The sequence below is a fragment of the Leptosomus discolor genome, chromosome 4, assembly GCF_034619465.1.
Source record: "Leptosomus discolor isolate bLepDis1 chromosome 4, bLepDis1.hap2, whole genome shotgun sequence".
Taxonomy (NCBI): Eukaryota; Metazoa; Chordata; class Aves; order Leptosomiformes; family Leptosomidae; genus Leptosomus; species Leptosomus discolor.
Genome location: NC_141394.1, coordinates 42,586,432 through 42,603,915, shown reverse-complemented (window position 1 = coordinate 42,603,915; position 17,484 = coordinate 42,586,432). Strand labels below are relative to the sequence as shown.

At 38.7% G+C, this 17,484-nt stretch overlaps 1 protein-coding gene across 6 annotated transcripts in view; it reads left to right on the top strand.

Moving 5' to 3' along the window:
* Window positions 1-7,079, top strand: part of RAPGEF2 (Rap guanine nucleotide exchange factor 2) — a 186,519-nt gene extending 179,440 nt beyond the window's left edge. For 5 of the 6 annotated variants that reach the window (XM_086464717.1, XM_086464715.1, XM_009958874.2 and 2 more), the window contains 3 exons: window positions 1,011-1,570; window positions 4,112-4,417; window positions 5,669-5,694. In XM_086464717.1, coding sequence (XP_086320843.1) covers window positions 1,011-1,570; window positions 4,112-4,417; window positions 5,669-5,694 — 892 coding nt within the window. Of the gene's footprint in view, window positions 1-1,010; window positions 1,571-4,111; window positions 4,418-5,668; window positions 5,695-7,032 lie in introns of those variants that run through there. The other variant, XM_086464716.1, reaches the window with a different exon arrangement.
* The last annotated feature ends 10,405 nt before the right edge of the window (window positions 7,080-17,484 follow it).

The following is a 17,484-nucleotide window of genomic DNA, read 5'->3' as shown; positions in this document are numbered from 1 at the left end:
TCTAGCAGTGAGCCTTGGTCTGAATAGAATTGGAGCTCTCATTCCCATTTAGTCTCCACTTACTTTTCTAAACTGTTATTTGGATGCTTCAGTCCTCTGAATGGTTCCAGGGTTTTTAATCCTGCAGGGTCTGTGGATGGCAGGCCTGTTCCCAAACTGGTGTACTTCAGCTTTTGGAATCCCAGGCTATGCAAACTCCTTAATCGGATGTCTTTAATATTTGGAAGAGCAGGGTTCCAGTCTGCATAGCAAGCTGCCCTGGAAGGACAAGTCCCAGGAGCCTGGATAGCTGCTGAACAAAAGTGACACTTTGTCAGTTTTCTCTGCTGCTGTGAAAGTGATTGTGTCAGGCTTAATCGCTGAAATGCTGTGGAGGACACACTTGCTCTATGAAGTAGCATGTGTTTCCAAAAGTAAGGTTAAAATACATTTACATTTGCAAGATTGTTGAAAAGTTGGCTTTCAGAGTTTCCTAAGCAGAAAAAAAATAATCTGAAAAGCTGAAACCTAAACCAGAATATCAGCCACCTCCTGCTAAAACTCCGTTTCTAACTTTTGATCCTTTGCTTCACATGGCTGGAAAAGCAGTAGGAGCCCTATCTATCATCTATTCCCCTTTATGTATGTCAGTACAGTTTGCCTGTGTTAAAGGGCTGCTGCAAAATTAAGATCTTACCTTTTGAAATTATTCCACTGAAGTGTTAAGTTTTGTCAGGATAGCTATCCAGTAATTTTGTTTGGTTTATGAGCTTGAAAGGAACGTGTTCTGTTCTCAAAATTGAATTAGTCATTAATGCAAATAATACTTAATATAAATTGCTTCAAAACATTCAATCATAGAATCATTGAATGGTTTGGGTTGGAAAGGACCTTTTAAACGTCACCTAGTCCAACACCCCAATATGTCTGCTTTTCTCTTGATTGTTGAACTCTTCATGTGTCTTGTATGATCTCCAATTCCAATGCTGGATTTTTTTTATTTTTTTTTTCCCTCGTCAATGTGCATCTAGCTCATATGCACCACTGTCAGAGACCAGAGGCCTGTATGCTGGAGCAACTGTGCTTTCTTCTCCTAGTACGGAAGAACTGTCACAGGATCAGGGGGACAGAGCTTCGCTTGATGCAGCTGACAGTGGCCGTGGTAGCTGGACTTCTTGTTCAAGTGGTTCTCATGACAACATACAAACAATACCGCACCAGAGAAGCTGGGAGACTCTGCCGTTTGGACATGCTCATTTTGATAGTTCAGGCGATGGGGCAGGACTGTGGGCCTCAGGCAGTCATATGGACCAGCTGATGTTCCCTGATCATGGCACAAAGTATAGCAGGCAAAGTCAAAGTAGGGAGGGCCTTGATCAAGCACAGTCTAGAGCAAGCTGGGCATCCTCAACAGGATACTGGGGAGAGGACTCGGAAGGCGATACAGGTACCATAAAACGGAGGGGTGGGAAGGATGTTTCGATTGAAGCTGAAACCAGTAGCATAACATCTGTACCAGCAGAGGAATCAAAGCCAGCTCCCATGCCCACTCATATAGCAGCAGCATCTAGTAGTACAAAGGGGCTTATTGGTAAGTTAAGTTTTGTTTAACATGAAATATTTTAATTAACTTGGTTATCGTTCTTTGTACTGTTGTAAAACTGCATTTCTTTTGTCTGGTTTGATTTTTTTATTTTTAGAGCAAGCCAAACATTTTGCAGTCTCTCAAAATTTTGCCTTTAACTGACTATTGTTAGCGAAAGTACCACTTCTTGTTGATTCTCAGTTCTGGCAGAGCCTTTGTGTTTCAAGCAAGCCTGACGTACATCAAAAAACTAGCTCAACTACTGGACAGTGTTTTGAGAGGTTGATGTATTTAGATGTTCTGGAATGTGAATTTCTCTTCACAGTAAGGCTCCATGTTCTATATTTAGAAATCTTAATAAATGTGGCCTGTTTTTTTTTAGAAGTGTTGTACTTTATACATCTGTATAACTCATCTGATAATTGTGAATATTCCTTTACTTCTGAAAATGGGATCACTTTGTGCTTAAATACCAATTGAGGTGTTTCTTTGGGCTGCTGAAACTGGAGAGGTTCCCAGGAAGCTAGAGCTGAAATGCATTTATAATAATTTAAGAAAAGAAAGATGAGATAATACATAAATTAGTATGAAGGTGTCTTTGGTAGAGCTTAACATTTTTTCTCATACTGTTCCTTCTACGCATCCCAGTCCTTGGGCCATCCAAGACCTCTGCATTTCGTTCCTTTCATTCCCCTTCACCTTGCCTTTCTTTAGGTTAATATGAAGAACTATTTAAAAGCTATTTTGCACTGACACAGCTGAAAAAGTCTCCCAGGTTGAGATCGTGCTGAAACCACTGTGATAAACTGCTTTTCCATTTTCTGCCCAAGTATATTGCTTAGCAATAGCCCGTTGCCTCAAAGCTTGGGTGCAGATCTGAATCCCTGAACTGTGTAGAGGAGGAAGCTGTTCAGTTCAGGACTCCAGATTCAGATTAATGCCACTTTCTAATTTTACTCTTTGATACCCTTGGTTTCCACCAGAATGTGGAACAAGCGTGCTTCCAAACTTGCCTCTCAAGGCAGTGCTTGCCACTACGTTTTTAGAGACTTGAGAGGACATGAGACACACCTGAAAATTCAAACCACACACTTCCATGCACTTCAGTACTACTAACTAATTATCCTGTAAATGTGACTCTGCATATCACTGTCCAACAGAAGCTGCTATTTTTACATGGTTCTTTTGCACTGAATAGAGATTGATCTCTTGCAGTATTTCAACAGAATTTTTCTACAAAATTTCTTCTGCATTAAAGTTGTTTTTCAGAAATCTTTGAATAAAATTTCTCAGAAACTTCTTCAAGTTGCTTTGCTTAGTTAAAACAGTTTTCGAAGAAAAATACTTAGATTCTACTGGAAGCTCTTTGGTTTTGTTATGATACCAAGACTTAATTTTTAGTCTATAAAAACTCGCATCTAAGTAGCACCAGTCCATTTTAAGCTTGTACTGCCTTTTCAGTTTCGTGCTGCCTAATACAGGGTGATGTTGTCGTCACCACTTGTGCAAGAATATACCATGTATGACAAGCTGTGGAGAGTAAATTGTCTGTGTCAGCCCTTTTTCCTGCTGTGTTTGCCTTTGTACTGGAAGCTAAGTGATTATGTGTTAAAGGGCTAGACCCACAAAAAGTGTTGAGTATCAAAGTTCCAACTGACTTCTTTAAGTATGTAACTCCAAAATAAGAGTCATACCTATCTGCTGTGTGTCCCTGCAGATGCTTAAAGTTTGTAATAGCTGTTTTTCCTCTCAGCAAGAGAGAACTTCTAAGTATGCCCAGAGTTAAGCCTTGTTCAGGTAAACAGTTATGCCTTGATGAGATTCACAAACTAGGTGGTGGTCTTTCCGTGTCTTATATAAAATCACAATCAATCATTGTTCTTACGGGCATGCTTTCAAGTTTTAATTATGCAGAGAATACAACCGTAAGAGCAGTGGGCAGTAGTGCATACAGAAAATATGAAGATGAAGCCCACTTCTCTTCCTTCCCTCGAGGAATTGTAGCTTATTTCTCATTAAGTAGTAAAATTTGTAGAAAGAAATAATGTATCAGGTGCTTTTTTTTTACCTGCAAGATGCTAAAAGCAAAAGAAATGAGCTTTTAGGTACAAAGCCCATCTTAAGGATTAAGATAGTCATGCGTTTCGGGAGATACCAATATTCCTGATGTTCGCGACTTCTGAGGACTCTTGAGTCTTCCATGTTACTTTGATCAGTGTGTTTTATATTCTATACAATTGGTGGAACATCTTCAGTTGCTAAGTTTCATCAAATTCCCCATATAGTTTGGTGAATTTTATTAGACCAATGCTTCACTCCTGGAAGAATAGCTATATCCTCATGTATGTTGTATATTCTATACTTTCTTGCATGGTTTATTTTCCAAGACCTCGTTGTCTACCATATGGTAATTAGCTTTTGCCCTTCAGATTTTCTCCTTCTGGACTGTTGACTTGGTTGAGGTTTATTTAACTTTCACTGTTTATTTTCCTTTGAGCAGTTTTCCTCTTACTGTCTCTTATACTAATCTGTTTTTCTTTCCTGCAGCACGAAAAGAGGGTCGATATCGGGAACCACCTCCAACTCCTCCTGGTTATGTAGGAATACCTATTGCTGAGTTTGCAGAAGGTGGTTCCCATCCAACCAGAAAGCCTCCAGATTACAACATAGCACTTCAGAGGTCTAGAATGGTGGCACGGACATGTGAGACTCATGGGACATCAACTCCACAGCAGCAGTCGCATGGCCATTCAGCTAGCAGGCCTGTGAACAAACCTCAGTGGCATAAACCAAATGAGTCAGATCCACGTCTTGCTCACTATCCGTCTCAAGGGTTTTCCACAGAGGAAGATGGTAAATTTCTAACTGTTAGATTTTGAGTGTGCTGCGTGCAAAAACAGTCAGTGCTTTCACAGACACAAAGCAAATTACGCAAATGTGTTCTGCTATTGAAATTCTTGCCGTAATTTGAGCCCTCTTCCATCTTTCAAAACTTGCTATTTGTTAACTTTTTGGAAGAGGAGGAATTCAGTTCATCCTAAAGATAATTTAAAATTTGGAATGTGGGTCCACCTGAATCCTGGACAACCAAGCAGTTGGCTTAGGCAGCTTTTCTGGAGGTGCCTGTGTTCACCAGGTAGAGCCCTGCCTGCCCTGAAAGTCTCCAGCATACCTAATGTTTGGCACTAACTGTGTATTTTAATGGTCAAAAAGAATCCTAGTCTGTAGAATGCATGCCAGTCTGCCCCACCGAGCATCGTTTGTCAGGTTTGTTTGGGTAGTCACCCCCATTCTACCTGAAACTCTTACACTGTGGACACTGAGTCTTCCATACCAATGGCTTCACATAACAAGCCTACTACTCTTTTGCTACCTTGCTTGCCCAAGTGTGTCTGCATCTTTATGCTTTAGCTCAACTAAAATGATAAAAAGACTATGTAGACGTAATCTTTCTGTTTTTCTGTGGAGTGCAAGTGTAGCTGGATTTCACCTTTAGGGCTAGGTGATCAAAGTTTAGGCAGGGCAGTGCCAGATCACACATTTGAATGCTTTGCTTTACTTAGTGATAGAAAGGCTGACGTCCCCCTTCCCTCTCCTAACTGTTTAGTTACTAAGGTTTTATGTGCAGGATGAACTCTGTAGTTGAACATGATGGAAAAAAAAAAGTCTACCTTAATTGAATTGCTTCAAAGCCTGAGAATTACCATGACACAGAATTTTAATTGTTTCTACCAATGATGACTAAAGCTACACTCAATTTTTATGCAGTCTTAATTTAAATAAATCACAGGTATATCCAGGGAAAAATGTAAGATGGCTTTATGAAGCTATTGGATATCTAGGAGTAGCTGTTGTGTTCCTCAGGCTGAGGAACTGCACCTAGCTCAGTTATAGCAATTCTTATTTTCTTTGAGAACAAAATTACAAAGGAATACTTCGCATGAGACCTGAAATGCTACAGATATTTAGATTGTTTTAAAATAGATACATAATTCAACAAAATGGAAGACACATGAGCACGGTACAGGTTGTTTGTTTCATTCAGTAGCAGTCTTGTTCTGTATGAACTAAATTCTATTTTCCCTTATCCTATTGTGTTTGCAGAAGATGAACAAGTCTCTGCTGTCTAAGAATTGGGCTTTTCTGGATCCAGAGTGAGCCACCTTAAAGGAGAGCACAAGAAGACGTCCCTAGAATAGGAGCCTTGGAACTATAGTTAAAGGATGGTGGACCTATTTGCCTCCTTCCCTGCCTTAAAGCAGCATGGGGCTTCTTCCTCTGCCCCTCCCCCTTCTGTCCTCTCTCCCCTTGCATGTGAAATACTGTGAAGAAATCGCCCTGGCACTTTTCAAACTGTGTTGCTTGAAATGCACAGTGCAGCAATCTCCAAGCTACCACTGTCGCTGTCTGCCACATCACACAGTATCATTCCAAATTCCAAGATCATCACATCAGGATGATTAACTCCCAATGCCTGGAATGGTTTTGTTGTTGTTGGGTTTTTTTTAAATCTTCCTTTTAGATTTTAATCACAATCCTAGCACTTAGTCTCATTGGGATAATGAGATAAGCTAGTTGTCAAGTTACATTTGGCCTTTAACCTAGAAAGAGAAAAATGCATTGAAATCCTTCAAGGAGGCAGTGCTTATTTGCTTGTTTACAATGCCTTTGTTACGATTTTGTATGTTTGCGTTTCGGAGATCAAATACTACGTTGGCATATTAATTACAGTATTATTTCATACCTGTAAGTAGGGTTGCCAGCCTGAGCTCCTGGAAAGAATATTGCTACCACATGGCTGAGCAGGGCAGAAGGGAAGGCAGAGGTTACGGGATGCAGCCTTTCCTTGACCGTCTCACTTCACTCTCAATGTGCCCCACCCTGGAATCTTCAAAAGTTTTTAAATGTTAACATTGATGACATCCTCAGCCGTTAATGGCATCCTCAGCCGGGTCTAGTGTAAATGCAGAAACACGTGCTTGCAACTGGCCGGTGATGGAGGAGGACACTGTGTGTCTCATGCCTGTGCCTTGCGGAATACAGGATGGCATGCTAAAAAAGAACGTGTCCCATTCTAATGAGACAGACAGCAACCCCACCTTTAAGTTTTTTGTTTTTTTTTTTTTTTTACTATATAGTAGTTATATTAAAAGAAAAATTAACTGGATAACATTGCAGTGAAGGCAAGCTGGGATGTCACAGCTCGTGTCAGCTGTTAACACTGATCTAATAACCTCCATCTATTGACTTTGGCATTAGGGGATAAACGAGCCTTTAAGTAATGAAAAATAACATGTTTAGATTTGCCAGCCTTTGCAATGCAGAAGTAGTCACAACTGTTAATGGCTTCATGGAACACTGCATGTGTAGAGAAGGCCAATGTGTAGCAACCACCTGCTCACAGCTGCTATTAACCCTGTAATGACTGAAATGACCCTCCCCTCTATTTTTGTGTTGTTTTTGCACAGACTCCGGAGAAGTGAAGGCTGCCAATCCGAGTAGTACTCAAATGTGAGGAACTGCTGGTCTTGGATTTTTTTTTTTTCCATTGAACTCAGCTGATCATATTGATCAGTAGATAAACGTAAATAGCTTCAACTTTTAAAGATCAAATTGCAGTGTTTTTTCACTGTATCAAACAAATGTCAGTGCTTTATTTAATTCTCTCTCCTGTAATCATAGCTTTTGTCTATTTGCTTATATATCATATTGTCAATTATGCATTTGTAATTTTACATGTAATATGCATTATTTGCCAGTTTTATTCTCAAGGCTATGGACCTCATGTGCATATAGAAATACAAAATCCTAGCTCTATCACAAGTTGCACAAATGTTATATAAGCATAAGTAATTGTAGACCATAGGACTGCTAATCTCAGTTCGCTCTGTGATGTCAAGTGCAGAATGTACAATTAACTGGTGATTTCCTCATACTTTTGATACTACTTGTACCTGTATGTCTTTTAGAAAGACATTGGTGGAGTCTGTATCCCTTTTGTATTTTTAATACAATAATTGTACATATTGGTTATATTTTTGTTGAAAATGGTAGAAATGTACTATGTTTATGCTTCTACATCCAGTTTGTATGAAGCTGGAAAATAAATAAATATAACATTAATGAAGTCCAATTGATTCTTATGCATTTTACATGTTCCACATACTTGAACAAATTTATGAAAAAATTTTACTTCTCTGTGTATTAATATTAAAGGGACATTGCCAAGTGATGTGGGCAAACCATTGGTGTGGAGTTTTTCTTAATATACAGTTGTGCTGCTGATAATTTTTGAAAAGTTTGGTGTGTGCACTGCTGAATGAGAGTGACTGAGATGTGATGCATCCCCAGCAGAAATGTTTGAGATGCCAGAAAAGGAGTATAGGTATGGTCTTGGGTATATATAGAATGTAAACAGTTTTAAAGGAAAGATTGTGTTGATTGTACATTCTGAATGGTGTAAAAGTAAGGAATACATGTTTTAACAGTTGGGTAGGGAGAAGAATTGAAAGTGGGCCATTTGCGTTTCTACTGAAGAACGTATTTCAATTAAAGATCACCCAATACCATCCCCAGTAATAAAAGTTGACATTCATTCAATGTCAAATCTGTAGATTTTTTTTTTTTTCCCTAGGGGTTAAATTCATTATTTTCAGTAGCATGCAGAAGACTGGGTTAAAATGTTCACTGCTAAAGCCAGTATCAGCTGTATCCCATTTAGCTTTAAAATGCTTGACAGGTGGTGTTTCCAAATCTAAAATTAGCTCATTGCAAAGAGAAGCAACAAAATGCCCTGTCTAGATTTAAGACTGCCTAACATAATTCGAGAAATGTTCCACACTTAAAATCAATCATAAGATAGTTAAAAATCATTGAAAATACAGGAATTGTAAACATTTTCTTTTTATCACTGGAATCTCTAGCACTGTAAGGAAATGAATTATGGAGACTATTAGATTTGGGGGGGGTGGGGGGTGGAGCTACTCTGTGAATCTGTGGCTAATACTTGTTGGGTACATTTCAACAAGCTAGAGAACTACCATTGTTTCTGACATTAGTAGAATGAACGTACATTTTTACATATCTTACTGTAGGTTTGTCCTTCTGTAATACTAAAGGTACATTGTTAGAGAAATAATTCCTCTTACTGACTTGTGAAGTATGTGAACTGTTTGCATGCTTGTCAATTTTTTTCAATATGCTTGATACTGTATTGAATTAGGCAGCGTTCCCTGTCCTCCTGTTTATGCCTCCCTTCTGTAATTAATATTTTTAAACACATTATGTAGAGACATCCGCAACACTCATTGTGCAATGCACATAGTGTAATTCATGGTGGACTGGGAGATAAAGAACACTTCACACAGCGACCGATTCAGTAGAAGTAAACGCCTTGCTATGGTATGACCTCTTACGAGACAGATTTGACAGTTGTTCTAGTACGTGTAATATGAGTTTTGTACTTATTTTGTGGATGCAGCAAGATTTGGACAGCTAAACTACCAGTTGCTGGGATATGGTGTTGCATTACCCAAAATCACGGGGAACACTGAAATCTGTGGAAATTTTTTTTTGTTTGAAGAAATGTCATTCCAACTATCTGTACTCTTTTATGACTTTTTACTAAATCTTGTTGCGGCAGACGCTACTTTATGTGGTATATTACACATTGGAGTCAGCCATAAAAGTCATAACAACTGAGGTATTGAAGGTACTCCTTTAATGGATTAACCTTGGTCATCTGAAGAAGCATGCATGTTTTATATCTATAAATCTAATACTAAAATATTTGGCCCACCTGAAGTGGGCAACAGTGTTGCTATTTTAAAGCAAAACGAAGCAAACTCCAAAGCCCCGTATTTGCTTCAAGACTAGTAGGAATGTAATAAAGTTCCAGCCTTCCTGTCTCATATGGATTGTACAATAGATGAGACAAAATCAGCTGTGGAGAATGCAAGTATTGACTTAATTGCAAGTATTAGTAGTTGTGTATTACTTGGTATGTGACGAAACATTAAAAATGCTTTTGTGGACAAAGCCTATGTAGCAGCAACAGCCTAACTAACATATATTAAATAACACAGATCTATTGAGGAAAATATCAACAAAAAAGCAACCATCTGAGATGATTAGTATAATTTGGTCCCTTATCCCTAGATCATCCTTTAAGTAAGATTTACAGTCTTGTATCTAAAACCAGCATGCTTTGAGAGAAGGCTGGGAATGAAAGTAGGTTTATTACTGACATAAGATGGAATCAGTTACTTTCTGTTTTCCATTGAAAATATGACAAATGAAAATTTGAGGGTTTTACTAGAATATGGAAGTCTTTAAAGGTCTATCTTGCTTATATGCAGTGACTATTTAGGAATGAGGATATACACCCCAGGTACCAGAATAGTACCTCTTCTTCAAATTTATAAAGTGACATAATTGTACCACAGGAACAAACCAAGAAGCTATAAACCTTGAAGGTATGCAACTACTAGCAACCATCAACTGCATAATCTTAAAGTATTCTCATTTGTTTTTTCTGGGATTAAATTTATACAGTGACACTCCACACAGGCATCTGCATTCCCTGTGGAGAAATGAGTCTTGGCGCTCTGTGTCAAGACTCAAGTTTGTGTTACGTAGAAGTCTTGGCTTCTCCTTAAGTGTAGGCTTGTTTACCTCAGACTTTTATTTGGCGGCAGTCTCTCATGGCTTGACATGCTGTCTTCTCTTTCAGATTGGAGGGTTTGTTTGGATAGGTGGGTTTGGTTTGGTTGTTTTTTTTTTTTTTTTGTGGATCCTTAAATGGGTAGTTTTGTCCTAGGTAGCCTAATCTCTGAAAGTAGGATCATTTTCTTTGCAGCACTGTTGCCGTTGCTGGCAATGAAACTCTGTGTGTGTGTGTGTATAAAAATATTATATAAGTGTGTGTAAGTAGATAAAGGTATAAACATTGTATGTGTGTGTGTGTGTATATATATATATATGAAAAAAAAAACCCTGCAGCATCCACTTTTTTAGCTAGGTTGTCTGCACTGGAAAAGAAGCCAGGACAACATTATTTTTAGAAATTTGAGGGGTGCAGTTTGTCAATCTTTTTTTCAGTGAAACTTACACCTGAGTAGTGATGTTTAAAATGCCTTCTCAGTCATTGCCAAAGTATTTTGACATGCAGTTGTTATCTTCTGATACGGTTCCAGAAAAAAAATGCCACTTGCCCCAGGGTCAGTAGCTGTGGCAGAGATAAATTGCCTAGGTGGTTGTTCAATCTTTTTTGAGGCTTTCCTCATCACTAGAGAAATATGAGTTTTAAACTAGTTTCTCTTGAATTTCGTGTAACAAATAAGATCGTCTGAACTGTGGCTTTCCCACAGAAGGTAGTCCGTGTGGCTCAGGATGGCTTTGCTTCCTTGGTGTCTGTGATCAGAGTCCAAGTTAAACAGAGAATTGCACTGATAAAAAGCAACCTTCTAGAGTGAGGCCCTGCTTTTCACAATGAAATGCTGAAATGTAGAACTGGAAGGGTTGTTCTGATTTAGTGGCACAGGGAACCCTTGTGGTGGTGTTCTGATTCAAGAGTGCAGGGAACCTTCAGTTCTTGATACACTTTTTGCTAATGAGATAGCCTTTGTTGCTGCATTTCTTAATAGGAAGGCTGATCTACAGTCCCAGTAGTCAAAAGGTAACGAGCCTCCATGTGCTGGTTTATATGCGTATGTGATTCTCGCATTGAACATTCTTTAAGCTGAGTAGCTCTCTTCCTTTCTTTGTTCTTGTACCTGTATCTTAACAGCGGCCATATGTTCTTCCTGTCTGTCTTGTCAGAGACAAGACAGTAGGACAGGTAGAGGAGTGGAAACTTGTGTAGCCACTCTGCATCTAGTGCACTTTGAATTTTTTTAACATAGATGTCCAAAACTACTGCTTGAAATGAAGCATGATCTGCATCTTGATCTGAATTTTCTCCTACTTCTGTCACTACTTATTGTGTCATCACATCCTCCGCATACAGTATTCACATTTATTTGTTGTCAATGCCTTCCAACACTCTATTCTCAGCCAACTGTATTTGAGCTATGATGATGATTATTAAATTTAGTCCCAACCTGATCATCAAGAACTCCAGCAGTAGTCCCCCTCCAAACTGATACTTCCTCTTCTTACAGCACAGTTTAAGCAGGGTTTATTCCCACCTCCCATGCAGGTAGGTAGTTTTTTTACTTGTTATCATCTCTACCTTGCATTTTATTCCTTTCTGTGTTTAGTCCAGGATCTATAAAGAATTTTCTGTTTTGAGACTTGTTCACTACTCCTTCACTTTATCAGGTTGGGCTGGTGGATTGTATGTTCCCCCCACTTTTGTCATATATTTGGTATTCTTCAGTCACGTGGTATAGCTCCTCATGTGATAGCATCATCGAGTCTTGTTACTTGGTCTGTGATATCCAAACTAGTTCTGTCAAAACTCTGGGCTGGATACTATCACCATTTTCATTAGTCTGTATTTAACAACATTTTTCATATTGAAGAAGAATGTTTCACTTTGGTAGGTAGCTTTAGATGGATTATTCCTGAGCTCATTACTTTCCTGGCCGTGATGACTCATTTTGGTTTTGAGGTATTTATTCAGTGGAAGAATCTTTTGCTTTTTGTGTTAATGAAGAAGTCTTAATTCAGCTTGGCTTCTGTCAATTTTGATTTTCATCTCCATCCTCCAAATACTATTTTGTTAATCTTTGTTTACTTTGCTGATTTTGGTTTTGGTTAGAGGATAGAGATTAGGTTTTTCTGGTTACTCTAAAAATTTGGTTTGGTTTGGGGTTTTGTTATCCTGGTGCCTTGCCCTACATGTTTTTTCCCATTGCTGATGAGACACATTCTGGGCAGCTTTTGTAGCTTGGGTAACCTATGAAATAAGTTCACTGTATGTAACATTAGCCGTGTCCTTGGCTGAAGAATTTTACTCAGGTTTCAGTACTGTGCTTTGAGAAAGTCTGCGCCTTCTTGACAGAGTTAGAGAAGAACAAGAAGAAAACTTAAAAGGTCTATGAAATGCAGCTTCCAAGGAAAGCTGGAGTCCTATATCCTATGACTTCCTGAGCTAAAGAACTTGTCTGTCCCTGGGCTCTGCATAATGCCTTTGAGTCTGTATGCTGCAAGTGGAGATACTAGCATGGTGCAACTGTTTAAGCTGAATAGACCTGAAAACTGATGGAGGTCTCTATGATTAAGGCTGACCATAAAAGTTTCTAAAGACTTTTGAATTTTGTTTTATGTTCAAATAATAGTGTTGGCAAAATGACCAAGCTTCCTGAAATTTTGCATGCTATGCCTTGGTCCACGTGAAGTTTATTTGGCAAGTCCGTCATTATATTTGTGAAAAGCTCATAGAAAGCCATCACTGAAATTTATGTTCATAGGGCTGATATATTTATTGTTCTTGAATATGATTCAACAAATCGTTTGTTTTAAGTGCTTTGTTGACTAAGAAAGGGTGTACTTAGCTGCTTCTCTCTTCCCAGCACATACATGCTTTTCTTAAGATGCACAGTTCTCCCTCCCTATTAACCTCTTCCTGTTGCTTATATTAGCTGCTTTCTCACACAGCTTCTCTTTGCTCCTTTGTGGAACATAGTACCACCCATTTCCTTCCTCCCAAAGTGTGTTTTGTATGCAGTCTTCATAAACAATGGAAGGAGGCAGCACTTCAGTGATCAAAAAGCTTGAAAAGAGTGTACCCAGGCAGGGCAAATTCAGACTTTGGTTCTTTGTCTGCATATACATAGCCCTTTTCTCAGTTTCCTGGAAGCTGGTTTGTTCAGGTTTCTGTGTCGTACCCTACATAAATCCGTAGTATAGCACTAACTTGTTGTACTTGCAATAATTATGCTCCGATGAATATAGAACTTTTTTTTTTTATTATTTGCTGAAGTCTTTGTCCAATACAAATCAAGTGTGCCTTAGAATCAGTGGAGGGAGTTGGGAGGAGGGAAAGCGAGGGAAGGGTGGTGGTTCTGGCCAGACTTCTCAAATCCAAACAGTAATCTTACAAGATAGAGGGGTCTGTTGTGTAATTAAAAGGGTCTAGTTATCTATTTTTTTAAATCACATTTCTGCTGCTTTTAATCATGTTTGACAAATATACATTCTCTAGAAATACCTGTTTCTTTCTAAAATAATGTTGGAGGTCTGTTATTTATGACCTGTACAGGACTGAACTAGCTTCACTTTGTGTATTACAACGTATGGTTGGAATGTCTCCATTCTGGCAGTTGCTCTTCAAGCAGCTGGCTTTCCAGAGTGGTGAGCGTAGACACTCATTTTTGGTGTAGCTTTGTGTTTGGATTCTCTTTTCCATTCTCTTTATGGGAACTGTCATCTCACAGGTTTATTTAATGTTTTTGAAGTCTCCCTGGATCTTCTGTAATTCATTGAAGATTGTTTCCCGTTCCTGGTTGCTTATGCTGCAGAGCTACCTGGGTTAAGGAGTCAATTGGACACATCTTACTTCTTTTCTTGTGACATGTAAGTGGCACATAATGTTGCAATTTCAGTTAGTATGGAGTTGCTTACAAATTCTGATATTTTCTGAATAGCTGAAGTAATGTCTTTAGGCAGTTGCTATCACCCTTTTCCTTCAGAGGACTGGACTAAGGCTTGCAGAGGTCAGCAAGGGTCATGTAGGTAGGACAGCTGCCAATTGCAGCCAATTTTGATTTCACTTTCCCAGGTATTTCTGGCAGGCATTTGAAGGTTGTGGCTATAGATTCCTTCATGTTTTCTTTGCATTAGGGACATAAAAATGCCATCACTTGTGGGCAAGGCTCCCTTAAAGGACTGTTTGCGAATCTGGTTGATACGCTGTACATAAATACAATTTTCAGAATGTCGGTCCACTTGCAGAGAGTAAGTTACTCTGTTCAGTCAAGTGACACTGTCTGTAATTATCACCAATGGGATGAGTTGGTTTAGTGAATTGCTTGGATTTGATGCAGACATTGTTTTGGTGTCTTACAACTACTGGTCTGGGGTTTAAGTGTTTAATTTCAGCAATTTTGCCTTTGTTTTACAGGATTTGTTTTTTCTTTGAGTGCAATGAGTTCTTCCTGAGGTAGGTGTTGCACACTCTGCATCTTTTGAGATCTTTGCTGACCTCTAAGCGGCTGAGATGTCACAGTGCATTGTTTGGACATTGTACTTCTTTGGTTTGTCTTTTTTACGTGCCTAACTATTGTTTGAACTTTTTGTTTCAGGTTTAGGGTCACCGAGGTTTCTGAATTTGCATCTTTTAACTGAAATCAGAATTATATGCTGGTTTTGTAGTACCTGCAGTGTCAACCTTTATTCCTTTCTAAGTTGTAAACTCGTCATTAGTTGTAGTGTTGTGCTGATGATTGTGTCCTTGTAATTTTGATAGATTAGGCTGAAATTTCACTTTCTTCTGCATACTGCTAAAGAAATCATTGCAGCTGAATGCATTTGCTGCCTGCTGATATGCTGATATTCTGTTCCTCTTTGCATTGGGTACTTGTCCAAGTGTCACAAATAATTTCTTTTTCTTATTTTGAAGCTCACTAGTGCTATATGCACAAGATACACTTGACACTTAAGATGGGCTTTTCTTGGGCATACTTCCTTTGCAGTTCATGTCTTTGGCCAACAAGCAGGACATTTCCTCTTGAGGATGCATCTCAGCATGCAGACAGATGGCTATGAAAGAAAATGTTGATTTTGCTAGCTCGAACTCTTAGCATTCTTAATTCTTCATGCAATTCATAGGTGCCTGAAGAACTTGCAGTTTCTTATGGCAGCCTGTATTGTAATGTCTTGTTTGCTGATTTTTTTCTTAAAACAACCTTCCTTAATGTGTAATGATATGGTTGTCCTGACAAGGTATTCCTAAAGGAATCATTTTGTGCTTGGGAAACTGAGTAGCACAGATTTGCAACTGTTTCTGATGCAGAGAGCTACTAGGGCTTCCTTAGTCCTTTCTTCCAGTCTTTTCCAAGTGCATAACTATCTAGGTATGTAGTTGGCACTCTCAACACTTTATACTGTGGAGTGAAGAAACATGTTTATTTCTAATCAGTGGAAAACCAATAATGCTATGTTTGTTAACAAGTTTTCTATAAGCAAAAGTTATATTCCTTTCTATTAGATGATCTACTTTTAATTCCCCCCTCCTGCTCCCTGATCACTGTTCATTAAGGTGTAGACCTAGATCATATTTTATTCTAGTGAGCCATCCCAATGGCTACGTGAATTGCCACATACTTTTTCCACAGCAGAAATTCCCAGTTCAGTCAGTTCACTCTGCAGTGATCTGCGCTCTGTGACTGAGAAGGTCCTGCCCTCAGTCTGTATGGGCATTTGTGAAGGTTGCCTGTTGGGGTGGGTCACAGCATCGTGGTTGAGGCACGAGCTTCTGCAGATTTTTTGATGCTCTGAAAGTGTGCATAAATAAAAGGCACACAGAAATAAAAGGCGAAGAATGCAAATTGCTGGCCTGCTAAAAGCAGTCATGTCCCCCCTTCATCCGAATGAGCTGCTTGACAGTAGTTCAAGTTCCTGTGACATGATGGGCTGAAGGCTCTCTTGTGGGCTGTCACACTTTCAGTGCCTTGTTGAATCCCTGCCTGCCTTGTGTCCTTGTGGAGACAAGGGCATAAAGCTGACTGAGGTGAGTGATCAGTGGTGTTCTTTTGATTTTTCACCTAGGATTGTCAAATAAATTGCTGTTGCTGCTGTTTGGGAGTTTGGGGTTTGTAGATTAATGTTTTATACATTATTTTACTGCTTTCCTTCTCCCTTCAGCTGTGTATTTTGCAGTCTTTGTAAATTTAGCCTATACCAATATTTGTTTCACATAGGAGCTTTCACTGCACTGTAACAGCACAATATACCTTTCATTCCAGTCCCTCCCCACTGTTTACCCTCACTTGCTACATCAAATTTGGATGCTTAATTTAGACTGGAGACCCTTTGAGAAAGGCAGTATGCATTTATAAAATAGTATCAGTGGATAAATCTTGTTTCCCTAACAATTTTCTTTTTTCTCAAAGCATGCTCTGCATTGCCAAGGTTAAAAAACAAAACAAAAAAGCCCGCTTCTCTGCAGATTTCTTAAATTATAGATGCACACTTAAATAGTTTAAAAAAATGCTGCTTGCTCAGTGAAGGTCACCTTCTTTCACCTGAAATATTATTTTATAAATGAAATGTGCTGGGATTTTAGAAACATGGAATTGGCCAGATGTACCAAATCAATACCTTTCACAAATCTGCTAAAAATATGTACTTAAAGAATACTGCATGCTGATGACATAGCATTTATTCTTATTACAATAAATTGTGTTTTTCAAAGATGAGAGCTCAGTTAAATTTATTGACCTCTTCATCCATACTTAAGGAAGAAAAATAGTGATGGAATGACTAAGACTGCTATTGTTATAATGGTCTGGAGAATGTGAACAAATGTAACACTTATTTCAATCTACACCTTTTACCTGTCACAAACAATGACCTTAGTGCTTCCAACTTTTTGTTACAAAATCACGTGTTTCGTTCCAAGGAGAAAAATGTACAAGGAAGGTAGTTAGTCCAAACCACAGAATGGACATCACACTGATCTGACCTTCTCTCAGTAATCTTCTAGGTATACTGAGATTCTGGCCAAACCACAAGCATGCAGAACGTGGGTAATAAACACAAAACAATTTTGAATGCAGTTAGTTTTGCAAGACAGGGTGGCAGCAATTCTTTCACTGGCCATTAGTGCTACAAATGCCAATCAGATGAGATTAGATTGCTTTAGTTTACAGATCTCATATCCTTTCACAAATAAGTGATAAAAGTAATCCAAACTAATACAAAGAACAAAGTACAATTCAGAGAACAGGGTATAAAAATAATATGAGAAAATTACT